The sequence below is a fragment of the Microtus pennsylvanicus genome, chromosome 11 (assembly GCF_037038515.1).
Source record: "Microtus pennsylvanicus isolate mMicPen1 chromosome 11, mMicPen1.hap1, whole genome shotgun sequence".
NCBI classification, from domain to species: domain Eukaryota; kingdom Metazoa; phylum Chordata; class Mammalia; order Rodentia; family Cricetidae; genus Microtus; species Microtus pennsylvanicus.
In genome coordinates, this window is record NC_134589.1 from 59970808 (window position 1) to 59996393 (window position 25586).

The 25586-nt window shown below is 45.4% G+C and overlaps 1 protein-coding gene across 4 annotated transcripts in view; it reads left to right on the top strand.

The window, feature by feature from the left end:
* Epn2 (epsin 2) overlaps positions 1 to 25586 on the top strand; it is a 66073-nt gene that overhangs the window by 18183 nt on the left and 22304 nt on the right. For 2 of the 4 annotated variants that reach the window (XM_075992272.1, XM_075992273.1), the window contains exons 2-3: positions 15938 to 16698; positions 18507 to 18677. In XM_075992272.1, the coding sequence (XP_075848387.1) occupies positions 16104 to 16698; positions 18507 to 18677 (766 nt within the window). In that variant the 5' untranslated portion in view covers positions 15938 to 16103. The remainder of the gene's footprint in view (positions 1 to 15937; positions 16699 to 18506; positions 18678 to 25586) is intronic. The other 2 variants (XM_075992275.1, XM_075992274.1) reach the window with 1 other exon arrangement.

Consider the following 25586-nt stretch of genomic DNA (forward strand, 5'->3'; position numbering starts at 1 on the left):
TGGTCTACAAAGCAAGTTTCAGAACAGCCAGAGCTAAACAGTGAAACCCTGTCTTGATAAACCAAAGGGGAAGGGGGAGAATTTCCTTTCAGTCCTGATCACCTGTGTTCTGCCTGCCATTTTCCTTGGTAACTACTTGGTAGTATAGTACCCTTCCAGTAGTGTTCATATAAATATAACATGGTCGTGTGGGTTTTTTCTTCCTTCTTTATTTTTGGGACAGAGCTCACTGAGTAGCACTGGTTGCCTCCGCTTGCCTCTCTGCCTCCTGAATGTTGGGATTAAAAATATGTTCACTAAACCCAGCTCTTTTCCTCCTTTTTATTGGATAAAGATAGCATATTGTCTATAAACCTCAACATTCTCATTTTCTCTCTCTCCATTTTGAAATTTTTTTTTTTTGCTTGCTATTTTTTTGGAGACAGAGTCTCGCTATGTAGCCCTGGATAGCCTGGAACTCACAGAGATGAGATAGGATCAAGAGTGTGCAAAGTTGTGTGTGTGTTTGTGTGCACGTGTGCGTGCGTGCTCGTGTGTGTGCATGCTTGCATATTCGCACACTCCTGGGGATTTGCTGATGTGCTTGCTCATATACTTAGGGAGGCTAGAGGTCAGCATCTGGTGTCTTTCTCTCACTTTCTGCCTTACTTATTTAATTGTTATTATTATTATTACATTTATTGATTGTATCTTCTATGGAGGTCAGAAGACAACTTGGGAGTTGCTTCTCTTTTTGTACTGTGTGGGTTTTAGGGATTTAACTAAAAAAATCAAGCCTGGTGGCAGGCATCTTTACCTAGAGACTTTCGACAGATTACCCAGTTTTTCTCCCGAGTGTCCACATTGCCTTCCCACCAGCAATGTAGCTGTTATTTCCCCCACAGCCTTGCCAGCCTCAGGTGTAGTCGCATGTTTAGATTCCTGCCAACCTAGCAAGTGTAAACAGTATCCCAATATAGTTTAATTTGCATTTTTATGAAAGTGAGCTTATCATACTATCACATGTTGAAGGACTGTGTATATATATATATTTTTTTTTTTTTTTATTTTTCGAGACAGGGTTTCTCTGTAGCTTTTGGTTCCTGTCCTGGAACTAGCTCTTGTAGACCAGGCTGGCCTCGAACTCACAGAGATCCGCCTGCCTCTGCCTCCCGAGTGCTGGGATTAAAGGCGTGCGCCACCACCGCCCGGCTGTGTATATATTTTTAATTTTTTTTTTTTTTTTTTGGTTTTTCGAGACAGGGTTTCTCTGTGGCTTTGGAGCCTGTCCTGGAACTAGCTCTGTAGACCAGGCTGGTCTCGAACTCACAGAGATCCGCCTGCCTCTGCCTCCCGAGTGCTGGGATTAAAGGCGTGCGCCAGCACCGCCCGGCTATATTTTTAATTTTTAAAGATTTATTTTTTCTTTTTCTTTTTGGAGGCAGGGTCTCACTATGTAATACTGGCTGCCCTGGAACTCACTGTATAAACCAGACTGGCTCAAACTCAACAAGGGTTTGTTTGCCTCTGTTTCCCAAGTGCTGGGATTAAAAGAGTGAGCCTCTATGTCTGGTTAAGATTTATTTTTTTATTGTGTACATATGTGTGTCTGGAGTCCAGAAGAGGCCGTTGGGCATTGGAGTTCCTTGGTGCTAGAGTTAAATGTGGTTGTGGGTCACCCGATGTGAGTGTAGGGAATTGAATATTGGTCCTTTGGAAGAAAAACCAGTGTTCTTACTGCTGAACCATTTCTCGAGACTCTTGGGTTTCTGATCCTAACACTTCCACCATACCCAGTTTTATGTTTTGTGCATAAAACTCTATTTGTGGATCATAGGCTGGTTGTGTTATGAGTTGCAGAACTTAATCAGAACCGAACTGGAGTTGAGGTCTGGTGGTCCCATATGTGAGTTATTAGTGAGCACAATGCCTCCCTCATCAGCACTGGCTCCATTTAGTTCATGAAGTGCTTCCCCAGCAGAGTCTCAGACCCAGTGCTTGGGGCTACTTGAGTCAGCTCTGGGCACATAGTGCTTAGCACTCAGGTAGGTAGTAGATACTGACCTAAGTACATGTGAACAGCAGGAGAGGAGCTGTGGCTTTGCTGTAGGCTCTTGAGGTCTTGGGTTCTCTTGGGAGGCATATGAAAACGTTTCAAGACAACCCAGTTCTCATGGTCTTGTTCTCCCCAGCACAGCTCAAAGGAGAGAGGAGCTGGAGTGAGAGAGGCCAATGTGCAGCCACCCACATTTTGTGGACAAATCAGCTGTTCTTTGTTGGCCTCACTGCTGGAGTTTCTAAAGCAGAGTGGTTTATGTCTGGGCACAGGAAGAAGCCACTGGGCATGTAGATCTGTGTAACTTGCAGTTGTCAGTGCTGGAAATGCACCCTTAGATTATTATTTTTCCAAGCAAAGTGGGACAATGACAGTGTAAACACTGAATAAAAACATTTGGCCAATGAATATAAAACCAAAAGGAAAATAACAACTTTGATTTCCTTTTGATACTTTGTTTTGACATTTGGCAGCATACTTCTAATCTTTTAAGAATTACAAAAAAATATGGTATGCAAACTTCTGTTTGTTTATGCTTGTTAAATTTAGTGTGAAATAGACTAAAAAAAAAATTCTCCTGTTCCATGTTAGCCTGCTGTTTTGCTTTTCTTCTGGAGGGGTATGGTGAAGGGATAGAAGAGGCCAATCAGAACCCTTCAGGGTACTGGGGATTCCTGTAACAGAAGCAAGTACTGTTAGCCTTTCCCTCCCTAACTCCCAAGCCCTAACTTTACTGATGCTTGAGGACTGGTCCCATTTTATAAATTAATTTCCTGGTGGTGACTAATGGTGGGTAGATAGTAATCTTGAGTTGTTTTAAAGCTGTAACAATATCTGTATATCATGATAGGCTTTTTTGTTTTGTTTTTGAGACAAGATATGAGTCTAAATTGGCCTGGAGTTTACTATGTAGATCATACTGGCCTTACACTCATGACATTACTACATAAACCTCCTGAGTGATGTACAGACAACCAGTTTTTTGTTTTTGTTCTTGATAGGCACGTTTTATACTCAGGGTGAGCTCTTAATGGGCCTTGCTTTGGAAATTTGGTGAGGGTATGAAGGGTTAGTGAGCTCATAGTAGGGAGGATGGGAAGAATGTGAGTAGGTAGACTGGATCCATGACCGTGAGGTGTCACCCATTCTTGTAGTAGATGTATACCAGGCACTTGGCCAGGCTTGGTTTGAATCAGTGTGGAGATTGTCCCCTAACAGTCTCAGTTCTGGAGTTGCAGGAGGAAAGAGGGAGGGTGCAGACAGTGCTGGAAGTCTAGGCAAGTTCCTGGATATTTGGCTGAGGCCTTAGCTTAGCCAGGTGGTAGATGCCAGGCAGGGAATCCCTGGTAGCATTGGGGCTGTCAGTGCTGCTGTGGGATGATGTGCAGTTGCATGTGTACAGAGCACCTGCACTGTTCTTGGGGGTCCTTAGTAGAAGGCAGATCTTCTCCACGTCTTGCTGTGTGTAAACAAAGTGTGTCCCTCTGCCCCCTGTATCCTGGTGCCTTTCTCTCTCTTTGTCCTGCCTTGTTCCTCTCAGGTGAACATGTTAGCCCCCAGGCTCCTCCCTTGCCTCTCCTAGTACCAATTGCCGCTTGCTATCTCTGTTTTCAGGCCTGTCATTCCTAGTGAGTGATGTAGAAACTATGCTTCTGCTTCCTCCGAGGCCTCTTCATCTTTATTTGCTGTTAGGAGCCTTGGACCTTACCACGTATGGTTTATTGGAAGTCTTTCCCCACCATTTTGATGGCTTCCCTGCCTTTTCTCACTTCTTGCCCCACCCAGCTCTTCTCATTGTGGCAGTCAAGTGGTGTCCTCCTGTCTTCATTCTTCCCACTTGGCCTCTCTCTATACTCCCTGATGAAAATTTCAGAAATACCATTCTGACTAAACCAAACAAACCCAGCTTAGTACCGTTGTCTTTGGCAGTATTTCCTAAAATACTTTCAGTGTTACGCAGTTCAGTGGTAGTTTTAATAGTTCTTTATCTTAAAAATACACCCGTACTTGGGTTCCTCAGAGGTAAATAGTAAATATAGGGTCTAAGCAGTGCTACCCTTTATAGTATATCCAGAAGGGAGAAAATATGGGTAGATGTTCATAGCAGCATTGTTGACAGTAGCCCCAAAGGTTGATCAGCTGGTGAATAGATAAACAAAATGTGGTACATCCGTGTAACAGCGAGTCATTAAGTCATAAAATAGAATGGTTAACTGATGCAGCATGGATGAGTCTTCACTTTTTGGGGGATGAGGTATCTGTAGTCTTGACTGTCCTGGAACTTGTGGTATAGACCAGGCTGGCCTTGAATTCACAGAGATCCTTCTGCCTCTGTCTCCCAAGTGATGAGATTAAAGGTATGTGTTACCACACCTGACTGCATGAGTCTTGAAAATAGAATGCTGAATAAAAAGAAAAACAGACATAAAAGGCCATATATTGTCTAATTTCATTTATATCTATGAAATAACCATAAATAAGCACATACATAGAGACAGGAAATAAATTGTAGTTGCTAGGTACTCTGGAGGGAGCAGAGAGCAACAACAAGTAGTGAATCCAGGAGATTTGAGGAAGAGGAAAATGATCTGAAGTTAGGTAGTGTTGCTTGCACTAATTATAAATAATCTAGAAACAAAACTGAGTTTTGTGCTTTAGGGTGGTGAGTTTTCTGCTGTGTGAGTCATAGCTCAATAAAAACACTACCTTTCCATACCATAGTGATGATAACTGATTTCATTTACTCAAAATGGACATATTAAAGCAAGTTATTTAGTAAAGAAAATCACAGCTAAAGCCGGGCGATGGTGGCGCACGCCTTTAATCCCAGCACTCGGGAGGCAGAGGCAGGCGGATCTCTGTGAGTTTGAGACCAGCCTGGTCTACAGAGCTAGTTCCAGGACAGGCTCCAAAAAGCCACAAAGAAACCCTGTCTCGAAAAAACCAAAAAAAAAAAAAAAAAAAAAAAAAAAAAAAAAAAAAAGAAAATCACAGCTAGAGAGATGGCTCGGTGGTTAAAAGTACGTGCTGCAGACGACCTGGCTTCAGTTCCTAGCATCCACATGGCAGCACAGAACTGTCAGTAACTTTAGTTTCAGATTACCTCAGAGCAGTAGGTATGTGTGGTATAGGTATGTACATGTAGGCAAACATGTCTACATATAAAAAAAATCTTTTACAAAAGTCAAATATTAAGCAGTAATAGGTTTTCATTCCTAAGAGGGTCCAATGTGGGTAAGACTCACTGTTAGCAATTGGCACTATTAGGGGAGGAAATGACAAGTGTCTTGAAGGTGGTAAACCCGTACTGGCTAGCCTGCTTGGTGGGGGCGCTGGGGGCCTGTTTTGTGGCATGCTAGTTTGCTGGCTTCCTCCACCACCATCTCCATGCCTTGCCAATGCTCCCTTCTTTTTCCATGAGACTTGGCTCAGTCTCCTTTCTCCTGGGCAGGGCCACAAGGGGGTACTTGAAACCCTGCCTGCTTGTCTGCTCACCAGTTGTCTGGAGTACCCACTTAAGTGTTTTGTCTTGTGTGGGGATGCTGCCCTCAACCCAGAAAAAAGGCGTATCTTACATGTTCTGAAATCATTTGTATTTAGTGGCCTTGCCTTCCACTGTGGAAGGTGTCTGTCATTTACTATCAACTGAAAGTAGTTTAAAATACAGTGCAGAAAGCACTTTGACCTTAGGGGTGAACAGTTCTGGGAACGTGCCTCTATAAGGTTCAGCATAGATGTGCCTTGAGATACATGTATGTTACAGTGCTGTGCTGACAGCAGAGACAGAAGTAGAGTGTGTACACCCGCTGCTGCATGATGTTAGACTCACAAATTGCTTGAAGGTGGTTGAGCTGTACCTTGTATGGACTGATGGGATGAAGTTTGGACACAAATTAGCGGTTATTTAGGTTTGCAATGCCATGTATAGTTGTTGTTATAATAAAGCCAAAGAGGGACTAGACACATCCACGGTGGGGGCTGCCCACATATATAGTCCAAACTACTGAAGAATCTAGCTTGAGCACAGACATTTGAGATTAGTCTCAGTGACAAAGTATACCCTACCCTTTCCCTCCCAAGATAGGGATTCTCTGTGTAGCCTGGTTGTCCTGGAACTCACTCTGTAGATCAGGCTGACCTTGGATATACAGAGATTAAAGGCCACTACCACTGAGCTCTTTTTTTTTTAAAAGTATATTTATCAAGATAATTCAGCCAGTAAAGGCTGCACAACAAGCCTGATAATCTGGAGGTCATGTAATGGTAGAAGAAAAGAAACAACTCCGAAAAGTTGTCCTTTGACCTCCATGTGTGCCTTGCATGTGTGCCCGTACACTCATGCATACAAATAATAAAGTAAGTAGGTAAAGCAAGGGACTGAAGACCCAGACCCCAAGCTGTTTGCTTCAAGGTGGAGAAGTGGGTAGGGAAGCAGGTCTTCCTTTGATCTATCCTTCAGCCCTTGTGTGCCATGGTGCCCCAGGGCTCACTTGCTTTGTGTAGTACACCTGGTTTGCCCATAATCTCTTGTTCAAATAGAACATTATGTAATCGAAAAAGCAGCAAGAAGACATGGGTGTTTGTTCTCTCCTTTCCTGGGCCTACCAGTGCTGATATTTGAGAGTAAGGAAGGCAGATCGTGTATGATGTCACAAACCTCTAATTCCAGCACTCAGAAGGCAGAGGCAGATCTCTTCTGTTCGAGGCCAGCCTGTTCTACATAGTAAGACCCTGCCTCTAGAAGAATAAAAAATATTAAGGGCCGATGAGATGGCTAAGCAAGTAAGATGGATTTGTCCCCAACTCTGACAGTCTGAAATCTTGGAACTAGTTGGTGGAAGGAGAGAGAACTGACACTTAAAGTTGTCCTTTGGCCTAGACAGACACAGACACATACGCACGCACACCAGCACATCAGAACAGCAATAGACTACCAGGAAGGGAAGTTTACCTTCCAGTATCTGGAAGCTTCCTGTTTTTCTGTGATGTTTAGATGACAAAGTGCTAAGGACCAGCCCAGCTGGGGCACTGGAACTGACGGAACAGGGTCTCAGGAGTAAGTGGGTAAGGAGTCAGGGAACGACATACACAGGACTCAAAGGAATTGCATCTGAATGCGTCTTTATTAGGCATGAGGCTCATCCTTTATACAGAAAAGATTGCTTAACAGCATGTATTGTTTTTTCATGTGATACAGATTATTCTTAGAATCATTATATCAGATACATGAGAAAAGATTTTTATCAGACAGATGTCCCTGGTGTGAGTCTGTGGTTAATCATGCTAGACATGGCTTGGCATTAGTTTTGATATAAATCTTTATCTAGGCTATGAGTTTATGGCATTTTGAGCTAAGGGCAAGTAGTTGTGGTTAACAGTCACACAGTCTCCAGTCTTTTTATATTCAACAATCTATGCTGAGAGTTAACCAGGAGAAAGTTCTAAGACTTTTTTCTTTTTTTTTTCTTGGTTTTTCGAGACAGGGTTTCGAGCCTGTCCCGGAACTAGCTCTTGTAGACCAGGCTGGCCTCGAACTCCCAGAGATCCGCCTGCCTCTGCCTCCTGAGTGCTGGGATTAAAGGCGTGCGCCACCACCGCCCAGCTAGTTCTAAGACTCTTGAGTGGTGGATTTGTCTAAAGCCATAAAGATGAGACTAGAAAGCCAGGCATGGAGGTGGGGGAGGCAGAGGCAGGTGGATCTCTTGAGTTCAAAGTCAGCTTGGTCTACAGAATTTGGTCTACAGAGTTCTAGGACAGCCAGGGCTACACAGAGGAATGCTGTCTTAGAAGAGAGAGGTGGGGAGGGAGGGAGGACCAGAAACCTGAGATTGGAGATTTTATGCTGGTCCTGCCACTGGTGGCAGTATAGTTTGGGGCTAATTATTTTCCTTTTCTTTCCTTTTTCCTTTCCTTTCCTACTTATTTATTATGTATACAGTGTTTTGTCTGCATGTATGCCTCCCTACCAGAAGGGGGCACCAGATCTCATAGATGGTTGTGAGCCACCATGTGGTTGCTGGGAATTGAACTCAGGACCTCTGGAAGAGCAGCCAGTGCTCTTAACCTCTGAGCCATCTCTCCAGCCACTATTTATCCTTTTTATGAGTTGACTTCCTCTCCATTTTTCATGGAGATGAGATATTTCCCTCATACAGGATTATGAAGATTAAAGGGTAGATACCTGCAGTGCCTTGGAACAGCTCCTGGGTGGGTAGTAAGTGCTCATAGCTTCTGCTTAGTCCTTCTGCTTTCTAGAACTCTTCTAGTTTTGTTGACTGCCCCTTTAGAGAGCAGTCAGGATGAAGAGAGTGTTCCAGACTGGGTCTGAGAAGAAATATTTCCAGATTGCCTCCCTCTTCCTTCGAGGGAGAAATTTCCAGGTCTCCTGCCAAGTGCCCTCAGGATCTGCTGAATACCTCCTTGTGACACACATGTGTCTATGGCCCACAGGAGGGAAGAGTTCTTTGGATACTTGTCATTTGCTAGCTGCATTCAGCAGCAACTGGTATTGCTTTTGTTAGCTAGAGAAGCTAGGAACTTCATTGCCCTTAGGCCACATAGCAAGAAGTAGATTTTATTGTGGGAGGAAATACTGTCTGGCTGAGCCAGTGCACGTTGCCCAGACTGACCGACCAGCAGGACTGCCAAGTGTAGGCTAGGAAGGTACAGAGTGACTCCAGGTCCAGATCCTGAGACAGGGTGTAGCAGGTGTTTGACTTTGGGCATCACAGCAGTTCAGAGGGCCAAACTGAGTGAGGGAGAAGCAGAAGGTGGGAGCACTGTGTCAGTGCCAACTCGGGGTACCCGAGTCTGCAGAGTACTGTAGACTCTAGACTTTCTTTTGGCGTCTTTGTTGGTCACTAACTGAGATTGAGGTACCAGGTGTTGTACTAGAAGGCACTGAGAGACAGTGTTGTAGAGACAGGTGGGGCTCTGTCATCACTGTGGTTAGAGGAGGGGATGATAGGGTCAGCAGTCTGGGAACAAGACAATGGCAAGTGATGCTGAGTCTGTGGTGCATACCTTGAGTCAGGCAGATCTCGAGTTTGAGGCCAACTTGGCCTACAAATTGAATTCCAGGACAACCAGGGTTACAGAGAAACCCTGTCTCAAAACCAAAGAGAGGGTTAGTGTGTGTGTGTGTGTGTGTGTGTGTGTGTGTAGGGGGATGTCAAGTTGAAGAGGGGCCTACAGAATGCCTTTTGGTTTTTTGAGGGAGCTAACATTTAAATGATAGGGAGTGAGACCAGTGGTAACTGAAAAGGATGAAGATGGTTGAGGAAACAGTTAATGGAGCCTGCCTAGCAGGGAGGCTTCTCTGGATGACAGGTATTGTTTAGTGATTGAGGAAAGGGCTGGAAGAAGAGGGAGTGTTACAGGTAGCACCAGAAGAGCCACCTGCAGACCTGACATCCCCCAGAGCGCTTGTTTTGAATGGTTTCTTTAGGTCATTTAAGCTTGGTAAGGAGAGTCCCCGCCCTATCTCTGCCTCTTGCTCAAAGTACTGCTGAAGTGGGGCACATAGCCAACTGCAGGCTTGGGATGCCAGGCACCAGTGCCAGCAGCCTGTAGAAGTAACTCCCTTGGTACCCACAGGAATCTATCCCTTCCTCACAGCATTCTGGGCAGAGGCTAAGCTGACCCCAAGAAGTACTAGTTTCAGGATTGCAGGGAGCCAAGCACTCCTTTTCCTTAATTGGGCAGACACCCACTACCTTTGGGAAAGGTGTGAAATCACTAAAGAGCCAGAAGCCACTGTGACATGTGGCTGAGAGTTCTACTTCTTACCCATATTGCTTCCTCCTTCTGGCTCCTCAGGAGATGCCCACAGCTAAAGACTAGCACCAACCAGTCACCAACAAGGTCTAAATTAAGCACAAAAGCATGGGAACTTAAGACTTTCCCAGGCTGCTCTGCATTTCCTCAAGCATCTTGACTTGGCAATTGTGGAAGTATGAATATTGGCCATCTACAGCCTTACCTGTAGGTGAAGAGGCTGGTCCAGGTGTGTATGGTTTGGGTAATTGTCCCTGGCCCATAACATGCTACAAATGGAGAGTTTGTGATTCTATTCTTGGAGGAATTCCATCCTGCCTCCCTGTCTGTCCCTCTTCCTCCCCCCTCATAGGGTTTCTCTGTGTAGCCTTGCCTGTCCTGGAATCTACTTGGTAGACTAGGCTGGCCTGGAGGAGTGAGGTTTTGAGTGCTACTCTTTGTGCTTATAGAAGGCAGAAATCCACTCTTTGCCCCACAGGGAGCCTCTAGGCTAACAGAAAGATCCATTGCCTCGCCAAAGGTTTAGCAGAGAGCATCTGGTCTAATCCCATTGTTTTAGGGTCAAGAACTATTGGTCCTTAGCCTTCTTGGAGCTGCTGGGCCAGCGCAGCCTTCAGTCTTGGTCTCTTGTTTCCCACCTTCTTCTCCTGGCTCTCCATCACGCCATCTGGCATGCCTTTTTACATGATTTTAATAACACTGCCCATGATTTGGTTATTTGCAAAACTATTCTTGAATCTAGGGAGGTAGATAGGCCTGAGATAAAAGAATTTGTTTCTTGTTGAGGCTTGCTTATGGGGCCCTTTTGTGCAGGGGTCAGAGTGTTTTATCCTTTACTCCAGTGGGAGGCACAGCTCATCATATCCTCTGGATCAACAGCAACAACTCCAGCCAGGTCTCTGGACGCAGTTCATGATTGTGTAAGTTCTGTCCACTAATCTCTCTTCCTAAAGGCTAAACAGAGCCTGTTATTGAAGAGGAAAAAAAAAGGCTTCATGTATGTTTGTTTTGGATTTCTGTTTTTTTTTAAAGTTATAGACATGGAAGTCACAGGAGGCAGTGTGGTGCCTGTCTGCTCTTTTTGTTAGATCCTCAGGGATGCTGTCTGGTTCTTGTGGGAGGACCTCCTGCCTGCCTTAAGTATGATGCTGAGCCACATGGGGCTTGGGTCTTCCTGCTCAGTCAGCCCTCCGTGCTGGTGTAGGTAGACTGATACCCTTTGGTTCTATGAAGGGAAATTTAGAACGCTGCCCCACCATCGACCAGCCCAGACATATCTTTCCCCCCGCTGGACCTTTTAAAGTTAGGAATGTAAAGGTTTCCTGAAGCCCACCTTCATACCATGGATGTAACATTTGTCCTTTTTAGCAAGGAAATTACTATAATGAAGGTGGGTAGGTTCTTTTAGGGAAGAGGATATTTCTTTGGGGCTGAATTCCACTGTTTTTTCGTGTTGTGAGAGGAATAAAGAACTTTCCCTTTTTTACTTGTTTCCTCTGTGTGAGCAGCAGTTTATGAGGCTTTAAGTTAAAGCAAGCCTGGCTGAGGCAGAGCCACAATAGCTCTTTCTCTTCAGACTAAAATGATCACTGTTGAAAAGAATGTGGCACTGTCCATATTGTTCTGACTGGGCTGTTGTCCTCTGGAGGGCCTGCTTGGCTCCGTCACATGAACTGTGTGGTCTCAGCACCCTCCTTGTAGGGACACCATGGTACTTGTCTCTGAAGAAGACATAGGTTTTTCCTCTTATGGACTGCCTGTACAGGAGATAGCCAGTTAATTAAGGATCACCAGTTACACCTCTTTCCTGTTTCTGTACCTCACATGGCCATTGGCACACTGTCTTCCCTTCAGTGTGCCTCTGCTCCCCAGCTTCTGCTTTAAGGTTTTGAATAGGTTTCCAGGAACTTCTGGAAAATAGGCTATGTGGACCACATTGTCATGATACTGGTGGAAATGTAGGCATATCCACTTCACAGGCTGTCAGATGCTTTTACAGAGATGAAGTATGTGTAAAGTCACAGAAGGCTGCTAAGCCCCAGTTTGAATTTTCATCTGAGGCAAGGATTCACAATCTAGAAATTAGATTGTGCCTGGATTGCCAGGGTCATTGGGGAATGACTGTGCCTGCTAGGTTTGGGGAGGGAGTGTTGACAGGAAGGTGTTAAGTGTGTCTCTCAGTAGGTATGGGTTCTCGGTAATAGTAACCCACAGAGCTGCTTTGGTGTCAACTGATGGTAGAGGGTCTCGGGACTGTTTTTATTTATTTGTTTAATGTTATGGGTGTTTTGCCTGCATGTATGTATGTGTAACATGTATGGTGTCCATGGAGGCCAGAGGGGATATGTAAGTCCCTGGAATTGGAGCTACACACAGGTGGTTTTGGGCTACCTTGTGTGTGCTGGGGCCTCTGGAACAGCTAGCATTCTTAACTGCTGAGCCATCACTCCGGCCCCTATTTTTGACAGGTCCCTTGCTGGGCTGCTTAGAGCTAAGCAATTCTAGGTTGGAAGACATTTCCTTACCCAGCTGCACAAATACGCACGTTTTTATGGGATTATTTTTGCTTCCAGATACATCATTCTAACCTTGGAGTTTTTATTCAGGGTTTTTTTTTTTAAACTCCCACTGTCACTTGAATTCTGACTAGTTTTCAAACACATCAGACTCCGCCTTCCCAGTCTCCACAGATGTGATTTAGTGGTTATTTTGTTTCCTGTCAGGCCATTTGCAAGAGTAGGTAGCCCCCACTTTTGTTGGCTGTGCTGCATTCTTGGGGAGTACCAAGTTCTCTTGATGTCAGCCTGGGATTATGGGCTGAGAGTCCAGTGTGGCTCTAAGCGAGGCTTCTATTTGCGGCCCCACTCAGGCTTTCCCTTTGTGTGTTCTCAGGTTTGCTTACAGCGTGCCCCACTGTAGAGTACAAAATACTTCCGGTGCAGCTGAGCAGTCAGGGCACGGCAGACCCAGGGATGCACATGATGTCTTGACTTGTGCCCTCCTTTCCTTAAAGAATAGTGACATTTGTTTCAGCCTCTAAAATTTGCTTTCCTTTGATTTGACACATACAAGAAACAAACAAAAAAAAGTGCTTTTGCGAATTTCTTAGATATTGACTCAGTATTTAAAAAATAAAGAACAGCAATGCCTTCTTGTTTTCTCTTGTGTCTTCTGTCTTTGATAGCCTCTGGTTCTGGCCTTGTCATGGCTTCCAGACGTTTAGTACCATTCTTGGTTTTCTACTAGTTTGAAGTTCTAGTCAGAGATCTCCAGGTAGTTCATCTGGTTTCCAGTGCTCTGGCCCCACCTCTGTCCCTGTCCTTCTGTCTACTTTCCAAAGAAGACTGATAACTTTCCAAGGTAGCTGGGGATGCTTGCTTCGCATGTAAAGCTTGAATATTTCAGTTCCAGGCTAGAAAGTAAGTATTAATCAGCCAAGTGTGATAGCATATGTAATTTGGGAGGCTGAGGCAGGGGAATTGTGATCTTGAGAACAATTTGGACTTAACAAGATTGCCTGTCTGTGTAGAAAAGGGTATACGTACCCTTCCGTTACTTACAAGATAGTGCTGCAGCCTTTAAAACTCCCATAGTCTGAACGTTTTTTTTTTTTCCCTTTTTGTTTTCCTTCCTCAAATAGTTTAAATCTTATTATGTAGCCGAGGCTGGTCTCAGACACTCAAATCTCTGCTTCTTAGCTTCCTTAGTAACTTCAGTCCCATTTATCCCCATGCCCCCATTTCTTTCTTTTTTGAATGAGAGATAGAACCCAGGGTGGGTTAAGTAACCTGTGCCACTGAACTTTAGCCTTAGGCCTGAAGTTCGTACTGCTCATGGTATGACTCTCCAGAACAGCTGGTGAGTTCACTTTGCTGTGGGTTGGAATTTTATCCATTTGGTTTGGTTATAACTGGTTATTTCACATGCTTGAGAAACTTCTTTAAAGATTTATTTATTTGTTACTTAATGTTTTTTGAAATAGGGTCTCACTATTCAGCTCTGACTGTCCTGGGAGTCACTTTGTAGACCAAGCTGGCTTCTAGCTCAGAAATCTGCCTGCCTCTGCCTCCCCAAGTGCTGGTTTTAAAGGTGTAAGCTGCTGCCACCTAACTTAAAGATTTACTTTTATTTTTTATTGTTTTGCCCGTGTGTGTGTGTATGTGTGTATGTATGGTGTATGTATATGTGTGCGCGTGCGCGCACACACACACACACACGTCTGGTACCTACAGAGACTGGAAGAGGCCTTCAGGTTCCCTGGGTTGTCATGTGGATCCTGGAAATTAAACCTGTGTCTCTAAGATAGGCTAGGCATGTTTGCTGGGTCCCAAATCAAGTGGCACACCTCAGAGTTCCGGACATTAAGTGTATCTGAACAGGACTACTGACTTTGGCACAGCTGGTTAAGCTGAGAAATGCTCATTGAAAATCAGAGGTTTCTTTCTTCCTTTTGTGAGAACTATCCCTTCTTTTGCAGTTTTTCACATTGTGAGTGAAAAACCTAATTAAATCAAATGTACAGTCCCTCTGATTTTATAGTCACAGAGATTTTATCTGTCTTCTGATAAATTTTAGTGATTCATGTGAGTTGACCAGATGGTAGAGAGGCAGAACATGCCGGCTGTCAGAAAAAGCCTGTGCTGTGGTCTCAGGCAAAGACAGACTCCTCAGCATATTTGAGTGAGTAGAGAAGGCACCTGAAGCTTTGAGTTGTTTTCTTCTCCATGTTGCTGTATGCTCTGTGTCTCCTTTTCGTTTGCCTATTTTTGACGTTCCCATTGCCTGTTTGAGTCTTGGAGAAGGAAGCTAGGAATGTCAGGTGTTTCTCTGACAGAAACACCACAGCAAATCCAGGGAGAGGAAGGTCCATGCAGATGCCAGGTTCTGGGCTGCATGAGGATGTGTAGGGAGGAAGGTCCTAGTCTGTTGCAGTAGGCAGCCAACTGTAAGACTCTATAGTGCGTGTTTTACATCTGTAATGGCAAGAACCATCTCTTAGACAACAGGCCACAGGGACTGAGCAACTGTAGCAGGGCTAGTTAGAGCCCTTGCTTCCCCTTCAGTTTTCAGTTGTCCTGGGAATCTTCTGGGTTTAGGTTTCTAACAGCCTTAGTTGTCCTGGAACTAGCTCCTATAGACCAGACTGACCTCAAACTCAGAGATCCACCTGTCTTTGCCTCCTGAATGCTGGGATTAAAGGGGGTTTTGGTTTTTTTTAATTTTTTTTTTATTTTTTAAATTTCACTAATGAGGAAACTATCTCCTGCTTAGTTGTGACCTTGAGGATAGGAATACTTGTTTATTCCATGTTGGGTACAGTGCTAGATGCTGGGTAGTCACTGGGAATGGGATAGATTGTGGTCACTGTATTCTAGGACCAGTGCCTCATGCTGGAGTTGTGGACCTTGCTCTAGCTCTTTCTTGTCTGGAGGAGGAAAGGAGATGAGTGTGGGTTGGAGCCTGTGACTTTAGCTCTGGGTCTCTGCTCCTCCTCTGAGATGAGGGGTTAGGCTTGACCCTGATCGCATGCTTGGCTCCTGAAAGCTGGGGTAGGTGGGTAATGGGAGGTAGTGGTGTTGTAGGTCGTTAGCTTTGCTCTGAAGAGCAGTCGGTACTTCACTAATTCGCACTTAGGGTCACAGAGAAATGGTTCTTAAGGAGAATTTTTCAGGCAGTTAGGGGCTTGTGAACCAAAACCCAATTTTAAAGGCATGGACAGGCACTTTAGTCTTAAGATATTCTTGAAATGAAACTTTCTTGCCCCCACATGTAAAAAACTCTCAGGACTGGATGACAGTGCATCTCAGTGGTGAGGTGTGTGTAGCCCAGAGTTCAGTACCTTCCTCAATACCCTGAGTTTTCTACATTTGGCTTTTGGTTGGTAGTGAACATATAGTCTGCAAAGTAACCACTCCACTGAAAGCCTTAAGAGATGGAACAATGTCACTATGTTTGTTTAAGGTTTAAACTTGAGTTTAAGGGTTATTTAGCATGTGTCATTTAGCTTTGAAAGCAGGATGGATGCATTGCATCCATGGAACTAGGGTGTGTTTTCTCATACAGCTTGTGTGGGGCTCTCATCACCGGTGTTCTTATCAGAGCAATGTGTTTCCTTCTTCTTTCTAGGGCATGGCTTGCAGCTTCTGGGACCTGAGGATGTGGAGGAGGAAATGACTGTTGAACATCTTTCTGTTCCCTCTTCATTACGACATTGAAGCTCTTCCTAGAGTGCAGACTCAGGGGAAAGAAAAGTTTCTCTTGAAGGGCTTTACATTTCTGACAACAGATAAAAATGACAACTTCATCTATCAGACGGCAGATGAAAAACATTGTGAACAATTACTCAGAGGCTGAAATCAAAGTTCGGGAAGCCACCTCCAATGACCCGTGGGGCCCATCTAGCTCTCTGATGACTGAGATTGCTGACCTGACCTACAATGTGGTGGCTTTTTCGGAGATCATGAGCATGGTTTGGAAGCGACTTAATGACCATGGCAAGAACTGGCGGCATGTGTACAAGGCCCTGACACTGCTGGACTACCTTATCAAAACTGGTTCTGAGCGGGTAGCCCAGCAGTGCCGTGAGAACATCTTTGCCATTCAGACTCTGAAGGACTTCCAGTACATTGACCGTGATGGCAAAGATCAGGGTATCAATGTGCGAGAGAAATCAAAGCAGCTGGTTGCTCTCCTCAAAGATGAGGAGCGATTGAAGACTGAGAGGGTCCAGGCTCTCAAAACCAAAGAGCGCATGGCTCAGGTGGCCACTGGCGTGGGCAGCAACCAGATTACCTTCGGCCGTGGCTCCAGCCAGCCCAACCTTTCTACTAGCTACTCGGAGCAGGAGTATGGCAAGGCTGGGGGCTCACCGGCCTCCTACCATGGCTGTGAGTAACTAAAGTACCCCACCTTTGCTCAAGTTCTGAGTGTAGGTGCTGGGGTTGAGAAGGTAGTGGCTGTCACAAGGTTCCATTCTGTCCTCAGTTTTCAGCTTCTGATCACCCAGGTGACAGTTTCTTTGATCTAGATTGAGTTAGTCACAAAGGGGCTTTTGGTCCCCAGGCTGATCTGTGGGTCTTAGGCAAGGTTGTGCCCATGCTTCTTAGGTTCTTGGGAGAAAGTGGGCTCTATGGCCAGCCTCACCAGACTGTTTTTCTTGGTCTAAGAATGTCTGTCAGCAAAGCAGTTGTCCTGCTCCTGCCCTGACCTGTAGGGAGCCAAATACCTGGTAGCCAGGAGGAAACAAGCTTGCGCTTCTGGATCTGAGACTTAGTGTCTTTCCACCGAGTTGCAGGTCTCTGAAATGGCTTGGTGTTTACCATTATGGTTCATTATTCAGAGTGTTGAGGGTGGATGTCTCTGTTTCACCTAGAGGAACACTCCATAGCTCAGCATCAGCAAGACATCCTCACATGTGGAAAAGAGTCTGGAATTTGATTTGGTTGCATGGCTGGGTCTGCCCTGCACAGGACTGATGTATGTTCTGATTGTATGTGGTGGATCACTTTGGATCTTTGTCCTCCATTCAGAAGAGGTTTCAGGGAGAGGAAATGGTGTTTGGTTTCTGATCCAGCTGGACTCCTGGGCTCTGCCAGGAAGTGAACCAAGGCACAATGTTTATCCTCTGTTCTTAGGGCTGGGCGGCCACTGAGGACCCTGAACTCGAGAGAAAGGTGGCTCAGGTAGTCCTTGTATGCATAAGCTTTATCTTCTGGCAGCAGAAACAGCTTCCAAAACAATACCTTTGGGATTAGTATATAATGTCAGCATAACAGAACCTTTTTTGTTTTTGTTTTCTGAGAGTGGGTTTCCCTAGGTAGTCAGGCTGACTGCAAACTTGCTGTCTTCCTTCTGCAACCTCCAGAGTGCTGGGTGACAGGTATGTGTTATGTGCATGACTTCTTTGGCAGAACACTTTTCGTTCTTAATAGTTTTGCTACTTGCCAGCACTTCCTGCTTTTGCATATTAGGTTTCAGTCTGATTTTGGACCACTGTTAGAATTTTGAGAAATGTATTATTTGAGAGATTTGCATATCAAAGTCAAGCTTCCTGCCTCTAGGAATTCTAAGTTATTAGATTGGCAGGTTAGCATTTTCTTGTTATATTTATGGTTATTGTATTTTTTTTTGAGTTTGAGTTGCTTTCCCTAAGTAATGATGACTTATGAGATCACTTATACCCAAAGATAATTTTAAATCTCCTGAAATCTCCCTAGATTAAGTTCCATCCCAAAGTAAATAAATAACTAAATTTAAAAAGATCAGCCTGTTAGAGGAGAATTGTTTTATTTTCCTCAAGAACCTTCCTGTGGAGGATGCAAAGTGGCTAGAACCACCCTAGTTGATGAACAGGGTAGAACAAGGTATAGGAACAAGATGGGAGTGTGGGAGCCTGGTTGCTTCATCAGGTTCTTCTTATGCCCTGCCTGAGCTCCTTAGTCATAGACCCTGCCTGGCTTCTAAGGCTCTGATGCTCTAGCTCTGAATGCTCCTATTTTCTCGACTTTGCTCCTGAGCTGCAATCCAGGGATAGAAGGTGGCAACAGGCTCTTCATTACTTCCAAGCACAGGGGACTGACTGCATGGATAAGGCAGGACTCTGGGTGGCCTTGGCCTATGTCCCCTGTGTGCTGCTGTACAGCCTCTAATGGTGTGTCTCTTTTTGTGTATGTGTGTGTGTGTCCCTGCCCAACAGCACCAGAGGCCTCGCTGTGCCCCCAGCACCGCACAGGGGCCATGCTGGGTCAGAGTGAGGAGCTGCAGCCACTGAGCCAGCGCCACCCCTGCCTGCCGCACCTGGGGCTAGCCTCCCGTCCAAATGGCGACTGGGCCCAGCCCTGCCTCACTTGTGACCGCGCAGCCCGAGGTGGGACAGCGGTTTGCTTTTCTTCCTAGAAATGCCATGCAGCTTGCTGAGGGTGGGACTTGTCATGCCAGTACAGCCAACTCTCTACCTGTCTCCTGCTGGACCTCCTGTCTAGCGTCTAGTGCCTGGACTCCTTTCTGCCTCTCTTTCCTGGAGCTTGCTGCCCTGTCCTCCCCTACTCACAGTCATATTCCACTTGCTTGAAGGGGAGCTGCTTAGTGGGTAGGCATGGGCAATGGCCCTATCTTCCCCATGTCCCTTGTTCTACAGAGGGTGGTCTGCTGCCTGCCAGGACACTGGTGGCAGTAGACCTAGGGGCTTGACTTTTTGAGATAGAAATGTGTGCTTTCAGTTTCTGAAAGCTAGTAGCTGACCCTCAGTGACCACTGGAAGCCCTCATTCCCAGTGTAGAAGTAGACACCTTGTAGAGCATCTAGTGGGGTTATTTTTGCTTTCCAGTGGACTGTTATCATTGCTGAAATCCCCATTGCCACAATAAACAGAGAGTTAGCTGTACTGTCAATTCTAGGTCACTGTGTTTGAAGAGACTGAATTGAATGGGTAACTAAAAATGGGGCTTCTCTTTTGCCTAATTAATAATGCATCCTGGTCAGAGCTACACTGTTGCAGGTTAAACTGAAACAGATTTTCACTGTTGATCACAAGAAAATGCTCTCAGTCTAATCTCTCTTTGGTCATAAATGGGTTCCCCTCTTGAGAAGAAAGCTTTCTCTTCTACTCTTGCCCAAGGGGCACCAACAGCAAGCCTTTGTGCAATGTCCCTGATAAGGTGGCTAGCCTCTATTCAGCCCTGGAGACAGTTCCTGTTCATTCATGCCTCATTAATATTACAGCTTATTTAACTTGGGTATTTGTGTGATCACTATATTTAGTTCTGGAATATTTTCCATTGTTTCCTGTCTTCTAAGAGTTTGTATGGGGTGGTGGCCTTTTCTGACATTTGAAGAAGCAAGGAGGACCAGCTTTGCACAGTAACTGATGCCAAGGTCAGAAACTTGTTTGGAGGAGGTTCCCAATGACATGGAAGTTGCATACTCATTTCTTTGCCATCACTCACTTAGGATCTGTTCTGGCAGGTCCTCCTAGAGCTCCATGGAGCTTCCTCTCCTTTTCCTCTGCCCTAGACTGGGACTCAGGTGAGTGTTTGTGAGGGGTTGCACGTAGGGCCTTAGACCCTGCCCTGCACAGCTGTGCTGATCCACGGTAGGTAGCACGATGGTGCTTGAGGTTAGCTTTCTTTCACAAGCCTGTTGTCTTTGATTCCCCTTCTACTCACTGTCATCAGTTTTGTAGATAAGACCTTAGAAATCTGTCAAGTTCTGTTCTGTATCTCATCTATGACTTGTGTTCAGTGCTAGCTTCTGTTTGATTTCCTTGACCTCAACCTCTTTATTTCCACCCACCCTTCATATTCATAAACTCTGGTTCTGGGTCCCATAAGTACTGATTCCTTGCAGGATCTTTTCTGATCATCCCTGACCTTTGACATTCTTGAGAGGTCCTAGGAGAGTCTGGATGGAGCAAAATGAGTTGACCTGGAGGGATTGTAGGACAGGGCCTTCCTAACTCTTAATTAAGAAATTCTTAATACTGTCACTGTGCTGACCTTGTCGTAGGTCACATACTTATTTAGCCCAGTGGACTGGCATCTGTATGAAAAAAGGCTTTTAGCTTTTGCACAATGAGGAAGGGATTAGTGGTCGGGCCCCTAACCCGAGACACTTGAAAAGGGTTGGGAGAATTCTGCTGGCTGGAGGTAGGTAGGCAGATCCTTTCAGGAACATTTCTGCTTTATTAGGCTGGAGATGCTGGAACTGGTAGAGATGAGCCAAGAAGACCAATTGGAGGCCTGAATCACACTGAGGTAGAAAGGAGACAAGCCCAGCTTTGAGGCCTCAGAACTCAGTATCTAGGAAGCAAGGACTAGGATTATGGGTATAGCAGTCTAGGGATTGCTCGTCAGAGTGCAGTGCAAGAGCGGGTGGATTACTGGATGGAGAGGCAGTTGGTTCTGTCCGAGCTAGTGCTTCTACCTGTGCACTGCTAGCTTTCCTTGATGCTCATATTCATAGAAAGGCTGGGCCTCTGCCCGTCTCTGTTGACCACCTTCATCTGCCCAGGTATGCAGTTGGTGCTCAAGACTGCTGTGATGTCAACAGAAGCCAAGTAGTCCAGAGGAGTCTCTCAGGCTCAGAAGGTTGGAATTTGCTCTAGGTCATAGAGGTGACAGCCATCTTGGTTTGGAGTGCAGATGTGAGAAGCCCGCTTGTGGCCTACCTGAGGCCCTGATCACTGTGTATTGTGGGACTTGCCAAGCTACAGCTGTGAAGAAATTGAGCAGGTTGTTGGGGAGTGATGAGAATCTGCATCAGTGGGGTGGCCGAGGGGCATGGAAGAAAGAATTTTTTCTTTATTGAAGGCCAAGGCCTGGAGAAGGAAGATGGCTGTCATCTGATCTGATAGTGTCAGCTTAAGGTTAGCCAGTGTTCCTCCTGCCTCCTGTCTCTCCTGCTTGTTCTGGTGCCCAGTCCATTGGTGTCACGGGTTACTTTGCTGATCGCCTGAATCAGCCTCTGGAGCCAGAGCTGCTGCTGAATCCCAATAAAAGCCAGGAAACAGTTCGTTGGTGCTTGGTTTCTTGAGGAAAGTTGAACTACCAGAGTTCCTGTTCTTTAAAAGGAAGGAAGGGAGGAACGAGAGGAAAGCAGATGAGGAGGTTGCTGCCTTAGAGTACTTTGTAGTGTTGATGGTGGGCTTTGTCCTGGCTGGGTGCTGTTACTTCTCATCTCAGAATGACAAGAACCCCTCCTGTCTAGAAGAGGCCTTTAGCACCCCAATTGTGATTTCCTAGGGAAGTTCCAAGGAAATGTCAGGGTTTCTTGAGCTTCAGCGATCTGTGCAGACTGCCCTCCTATACCTTGGCAGGCTTACCAGGTGATTATGTCCTTTTCATGTCTTTGCTGGGCTTGTTTCACAGAGGATTTGAGTTGGCTTACAAAACACATGCAATGCCACAGGATTAGCTAGATTCTAGAAGGCAGTGGGACAAAGGGAAAATAAGCGAGACATGTTTTACACAGTTCTAGAGATGGATCCAAATTTCCCTTTGAATAGCCTAGCCTCTGACATCAAATTGGGCAATTTCTCTTTGGTTTCTGAACAAGGATCCAAAGGAGGTAAAAAGAAAGCCAGGTGCTTACTGTGCCTGTGCGGGCAGGGATTGGGAGTAGCTGCCCCAGACTCTGCACCACCCAGTAAGAATGACATTCTATAGCTGCCTATGGCTGTCACCACACAGTTCTACCAACCCTGGCAAATTGCAGATTGCCTTTTCACTCTCTGGTGGCCTAGCAGGAGTGCAAAGGGAGTCCACAGTCTTTTGAGGTCAGTATGGCCATTGAGTTTTCCCCACAGCAGATTTTGGATGTGGGGGTGTGGGGGTGTATGTAAGTCAGGTGGTTAAGGAGCCTGGTCAGATCCATTCAGTCAGATACTTCATGAATGTAAGTAGACCTTAGTTGTTTTTTGGTTTTAATTGGGATATTAGGGGCAGGAAGATCAGGGGTTCAAGGCCATTTTTGGCCACATAGTTAGGTAGAGGTCATCCTGAGCTACATGAGACCCTGTCTCAAATAAAACCCAAACTCACAAAGGTTGAGTTATGAAGCAGTGTAGTAATATGGGGCGGCAGCGGGGCTGCGTCCCCAAACACCCCAGCCGCCTGCCCTGCCCGGCTAGCTTATGCCCCGAAATAATTACACAGACACTGTATTCATTTAAACACTGCTTGGCCCTTAGCTCTAGCCCTTACTGGCTAATTGTCACATATTAATTTAGCCCATTTCTAATCATCTGTGTAGCGCCCCTAGGTGCGCTTACCGGGAGGATTCTAGCCTAAGTCCATCCTGGGTTGGAGCTTCATAGCGTGCGTCTTCCCTGGAGCAGGTAGCATGGCGTCTCTCTTGCGTCTGCTCTGGAGAGGAGAGCTGCGGAGTCTGACCTCACTTCCTCTTCCTCCCGGCATTCTGTTCTGTTTACTCCTCCCACCTATCTCCTAACCAATGAGAGCCAAGCAGCTTCTTTTATTTTAACCAATGACCTTCCTCCATCAAAGCAGTGTGACTTGTGTTGCTTTTCTTTTCTCTCTTCTCCCTGTTTTTTTAAAATGGCTTTTCCCAGCTTTTAAAATGGCTGTGCAAAAACTTTGATTTTAACATAGTTTTCCCTTTCCTTTTTGTTTCAGTAGTAAGTTATAAATACTTATTCTGCTTTTCAAAGTTCATCAAAAAACTTCCAAAATAGTTCATCTTCATTCTTCAGGGATTATTCATGAACAGGGTAGGTCACTATGTTGTATCTTAAATCCCAGTGCTCTCTTGTATTTCTTGTGGGCCTCAAAAGCCCAGTGTTCTTCTTTTTCAGTGCTGCAGGTATTGTGGCCTCTGGACAGACACAGTAGGGTCTCAGCAGCTTCTTCCTCTGAGTCTCAGGAAGGGCAGGACTTGTGGTCCCTATAACCCACATGTGTACAGTGAAAGCAGTAATCGGTGCATGGGCCAAGCTCCCATTAGCTAACCTGAGCTGTCCACACCCACTTCCACAGTCGTTTTCCATCTGTTTTGTAATCACACACACTCTCTTTCTGTCAGAGTTCCCCCATATCCTCTTATGTTCCCTTCTACCAAGTCCCCTCTTCCTCCCAACTCTACAGGTCCTACTTCTTGGAGGTGGGACATGACACATTGGGTGATTTTAGTTAGAGCTGTCTGAATGAGCATGATCTTTTTAAAAAATGTGTGTGCTTTAAATATTTTATACACGTATGTGTATATCTGAGTATATGTATATGCACCACATTCATGACTGGTGTCAGCATAGGTTAGAAGAGGCATCAGATCCCCTAGAAATGGAGTTATATATAGTTGGTTGTGAGTCTTCACATGGGTGTTGGGAATCAAACCTGGGTCCTGGAAGAGCTGCCTGTGTTTTTAACTGCTGCACTATTTCTTTAGTCCCCAACCCCTACCCCTTTATAAACAGGGTCTCATGTAGCTCAGACAGGCCTCAAACTGAGTGTGTAGTCGAGGGTAACCTGAACTTCTGATCCTCCTGCCTCTACTCAAGTGGTAGAGTTACAGTCATGCGCCTAGTTTTTGTGGTGCCAGGGTTCAAACTGTGAGTTTACTACACGCCAGGTAAGCTCCCTACCAAACCGAACCCATGTCCAGGAACTTTTAAATGTCCCCAATTGTCCCAAAGCCTGGCCCATAATTGACCACACCTCAAGACAGAAACCCTGTCGGTTGTGTGTATGGATGCTGCCAGGCTACAAAGCAGCTCTGGGCTGGATTTCATGTCTCACTTCACTTGGCCGTATATTTCTTCCCCTGATGGCCTGTGTGAAGGCCATTTGGAGAGTTAGAGACAGCAGGTGGTGACTCTCCTTTCGGGCCATCTTCTTCCCATGGGCTCTCCTCTCCTGTAGTAACTAGTAGGTGTGATGTGGGCCCAGGTAAGTCATTCTGCTCAGTTTTCATTATACAAGTGGTATGTGTCTTTTTCTGATAGTTTCAGAATGAAGACAAGAGTGTCTGCAGCCCTGCTGCTGGTAGGTAGCTGTTGCTTTGTTGTTGTACTCTTCCTGAATTTTTCCCGAACATTTAAGTCTCTTCAAATCATTCTATATATGCAACTTCATGGCAGCTTCTATCTCATGATATCTTAACAGAAGCATTTCTCTGGGTTCCCACACAAGCCTGTAAGTATTTTAACAGCTGTACACATCATAGTTGTGCCTGGTTATTCTTTTTTTTAATTTTTTATTTTTTTCTGGTTTTTCAATACAGCGTTTCTCTGTAGCTTTGGAGCCTGTCCTAGAACTAGCTCTTGTAGACCAAGCTGGCCTCGAACTCACAGAGATCTGCCTGCCTCTCCCGGGATTAAAGGCATGCACTGCCACCACCCAGCTGTGCCTGGTTGTCTTTAGGATTGAATCCAGAATCACTTGAAGATTTGCTTGCAGTAGTTGTTTATCAGTTGACAGTCATGCTTGTGATACTTGTGTCAGTGAGAATGCCGGGAAAGCATTGTTTTAGTGTATCCACCAGGGAACAATGACACGGAAGTCTGTACATCTTTCCCCTCAAAGGATTTTCAGTATAAGGTTGGTATTCACAGATGTCAAAGCTGTAGAGACAAGACTGACTTTGTCTGCCTAAGGATTCCTATTTTAAGCTGGAATGGTAGTATACACCTTTGATTCTAGTACTTGCGAGGCAGAAGCAGGCACAGGTGGATCTCTCTGAGTTCTGGGACAGCCAAGACTACATAGAGAGGCCTGTCTCAAAACAAAACAAGAAAAGATTCCTCCTGTTTTAGTCACTCTTCCCACCAGGCTAATTCAGCCATTTTCAGTGACGACAGGAGGCTGTACCTGAGGGCATTTTGTGAAACTCTATCATGACTGGCAGCAAACAGGTCTTTGAACAGAACTGAAGATCAGGGTCCACATCCACCAAGGACAGCCAGCCTGACCATGTGAACAGACCTGAATTCCATCACAGCATTGTGTACTATACGGATAATAGAGAATTATGGACTAACTGTTCATGAGCACATGCCTTGTTTTGTTTTTGTTGTGTTGAAACAGAACAGGCCATACTGACCTGTAACTGAAGCGTAGTCAAGGCTACCCTTCAGCTGTTCTTCCTGCCTATCACCGTACCCTCCCTACCACCCCACTGCTCCCAGTGTTGAGATTATAGGCATGTGGTACTATGCAGCACTTCATCTACTCGTTTTTGTTTTTGGGTCTCCAGCAGCCCAGACTGGCGTCTAACTTAAGATGTAGCCATTGCAGGTCTTGGATTCCCAGAGTACAGGTATATC